Raw genomic sequence first — 3,145 nt, 5'->3', positions numbered from 1 at the left:
CCTAAGCGCCTAAGGCGGGCATATTTGTAAGGCGCTGGGGGGGCGCCTTATCGCCTAAGCGTCCAAGGCGGGACGCCTTAAAAACAATGCACTGTGTAAAATTTGCTAGGGTATATTGGAAACCTTTCGGTACTCATCCATGCCATTAATAAAGAGATTTCTTTTGGAAGAAAGGTTCTGGAATGCCTATGCAATCCTTATGTGCTAAATGGTCATATGCTTTTGGTGTTATTTTTCCATTCATTATGATAATTTGTAGCTTCTTTGAGAAGTTCCTATATCATTTTTGTGTAAAGAGTATTTGCTCGAACCTTTTTTTCCAATATGTTGATAATTTCGTCCATAATTAAATTATGTTCAACTATAATGTAATTAACCTCTGCAAACATTTGAATAGGTACCTGATTGTTGTCGATGATGTGTGGGATCAACCAACATGGAATACCATTAAGTGTGCGTTTCCTGAAGATATTAATGGAAGTAGAGTAGTAGTTACAACACGAGTGGAAGACGTGGCTGCAGCAGCCTGTCAGAATGACGGCGAGGGCATCTACAAAATGGAACCCCTCAGTGATCAAAACTCAAGAATGCTATTGTTGAATAGAGTATTTGGGTCCAAACATGATTGTCCACCCCATCTGAAAGAAGTTATGGCTGAGATTTTGAAGAAGTGTCATGGATTGCCACTTGCAGTTATCACAATAGCTAGCCTATTAGCCAATAAAGAAACGTCAAGGAAGAGCTGGGAGAGCATAAGGGATTCTTTGGGTACCCAGCTTGCCACAAATCCCACCTTGGAAGAGATGAAGAGTATATTAAACTTGAGCTACATGCATCTTCCTGCTCATCTGCGGGCATGCTTTTTGTACTTTGGTATGTATCCTGAGGACTGGGACATCGAGAGGGACGATCTGGTTCGGCAATGGATAGCTGAAGGCCTTGTGAGTAATTTGCATGGGCATGACCTAGAGGATGTTGGGAGGAGTTATTTCAATGAGCTAATTAACAGAAGTGTGATTCAGCCTGTTATGGTATACCGTGAAGAGGTGGTGTTATGTAGAGTACATGACATGATGCTTGATTTGATCCTAAGCAGGTGTGATGAAGATAACTTTATAAGTGTGGCGTACAATTATAATGACATGGCAAGATTGCATGGCAATAAATACAAGGTTCGCCGGTTATCTCTGAGTTCTGTGGCTGGTCGTGGAGCAGCATATGCCCCAACTATTGATGTCTGCCTATCACAAATTCGATCATTTACACTTTTCTGGGCCCCCCTGCCTTCTCTTTTGCTGTTCAAGTATCTCCGGGTGTTGAGAATTACAGATTACAACCTAGATGAGGAGACCACACTTGACCTCGCTCCTATTGGTCAATTGTTTCAGTTGAGGTATTTGTATGTTACAGTGTCATGTTACGTACAACTCCCCTCTAAACTTCAAGGGCTTGTTTACTTGGAGACGTTGGACATGCCTTCTGCACAACTCAAGAGCATCCCCTCAGATATAGCCCAGTTGTCTCGCTTGTCCTATCTTAATATTAGGATGGAAAAATTCATGTCTGAATGTATTGGGAATATGAAATCACTGCGCACTCTGGTAATAGATGGTGAAGATTTGTCCATGAAGGAAGTGAATTCAGTAAAGGTTATTATGGGTCTCGGAGAGCTGACCAATCTAAGGAACCTGAAGATTAGAGTGAATGGTTGGGAAAAGCCAGAACGTGATGCTTTTGCCAGCTCCCTTGGAAAGCTCCGTAACCTCAAATGTCTTCATTTCAGTTCTGGCTATACTGTAGAAGATAACGAACTGGGCTCATTATCCAATCCTTTTCCGCAACTCGAGGAATTTATCGGCGGCCGTTGGAAATTCCATAGAGTTCCCGTATGGATGGGTGGTCTAAATTGCCTTCGCAACCTAGAGCTGTGGGTGAAGGAGGCGTCAACTCAGGAGGTTAATCTTCTTGGAGAGCTCCCGTCCCTCGTTGCACTCTGGCTCGGGACGTCTCATATCCCAAAAGAAAGCGCTATATTGGGCACGGGACTGTTCCCGGTTCTGAAGAGCCTCACATTTGGGGCACAGGAAGATGTTGGGGCTTACCTAGGGTTCGAGGCGGGGGCCATGCCCAACCTAAGATTCCTCTGTATCTCTACATCCAGGGAACACGGCGTTGTACCAGTTGGCCTGGAGCACCTGTTACGCCTTGAGACAATCTATCTGCGTGGGGTCGACATCGGTGATGCCATAGTGTCTGCGTTCAGGGATGCTTTATCAGCGCACCCAAACCACCCATCTGTTGGCCCTTCATTTTAGTTGATTTCTATTGTTGAAATGCAGTTTGTATTTGTGACTGCGTGGTCATTATGTTTTACTGATGGGCATGCAGACTAATTTTGTACCATGTGTAATGTAATCTTATCAACCTCTGAATATTATTAATTTCGGCGTGGATCATGAGGGCTATGTCAGTGTACATTGTTATGAACCTGGCTAATGGTGTCACACCAAATACTTCAGATCCGGTGGTTTCGGATACAAGGATTCAGAGTTGTGCAGGGAGGAAGCAGGGGAAAGTTTTCTCTTGTTGCCAACGCTACCCACCTCTCCACTCACTCTTTACATTGGCTCAATGCTGAACACCTGATCACAACGAGTCAAAGAGCGCTACGTCAGTCCGTTGGGCCTGCCTTGTCATTTACATTGGTGTTCACCTTAATTCATGCTCGTGTGCCGTCTTGTTGCATGAGGTGGGTTCGACCTCCTTTTCAAATCAAATCAAATAAAAACATGAGTTTGCAGTTTGAGTCTGACCGCCGCCTCCAATTGGAGCGTCATCAACATGCACGCCGCCTGCCATTTCCATAGGTACACATTTTTCAAAAAAGAAAGAAGGGGAATGAAGCTTATTCATATCTAGATTTATTATCTTTTGCACAGTTGTGTACATAGAGGCTGCTGGTTTCTGTAGTGCTACTGAATAGTCTTCAACGGTTAACCGACTGCTCTGCACTTGCGTCGTCGTTAACTGAAGTGTCTACCAGTGGACCATCCAGGCATCTCAGTTAGTAATCTATATTTTTTGCCTAATCCTTTTATTGTATAATACGTATGTCTGATGTTCCCAGCACAATGTCCAATGACTT

At 43.9% G+C, this 3,145-nt stretch overlaps 1 protein-coding gene across 2 annotated transcripts in view; it reads left to right on the top strand.

The window, feature by feature from the left end:
- The window catches only part of LOC123149502 (disease resistance protein RGA5), a 4,572-nt gene extending 2,113 nt beyond the window's left edge, over positions 1-2,459 (top strand). For both annotated transcript variants that reach the window (XM_044569168.1, XM_044569171.1), the window contains one exon: positions 398-2,459. In XM_044569168.1, the coding sequence (XP_044425103.1) occupies positions 398-2,315 (1,918 nt within the window). In that variant the 3' untranslated portion in view covers positions 2,316-2,459. The remainder of the gene's footprint in view (positions 1-397) is intronic.
- The last annotated feature ends 686 nt before the right edge of the window (positions 2,460-3,145 follow it).

This window comes from Triticum aestivum, chromosome 1B, assembly GCF_018294505.1.
Source record: "Triticum aestivum cultivar Chinese Spring chromosome 1B, IWGSC CS RefSeq v2.1, whole genome shotgun sequence".
NCBI lineage: Eukaryota > Viridiplantae > Streptophyta > Magnoliopsida > Poales > Poaceae > Triticum > Triticum aestivum.
The sequence above is the reverse complement of the archived record's forward strand: the minus strand, read 5'-3'. Positions and strand labels throughout refer to the sequence as shown.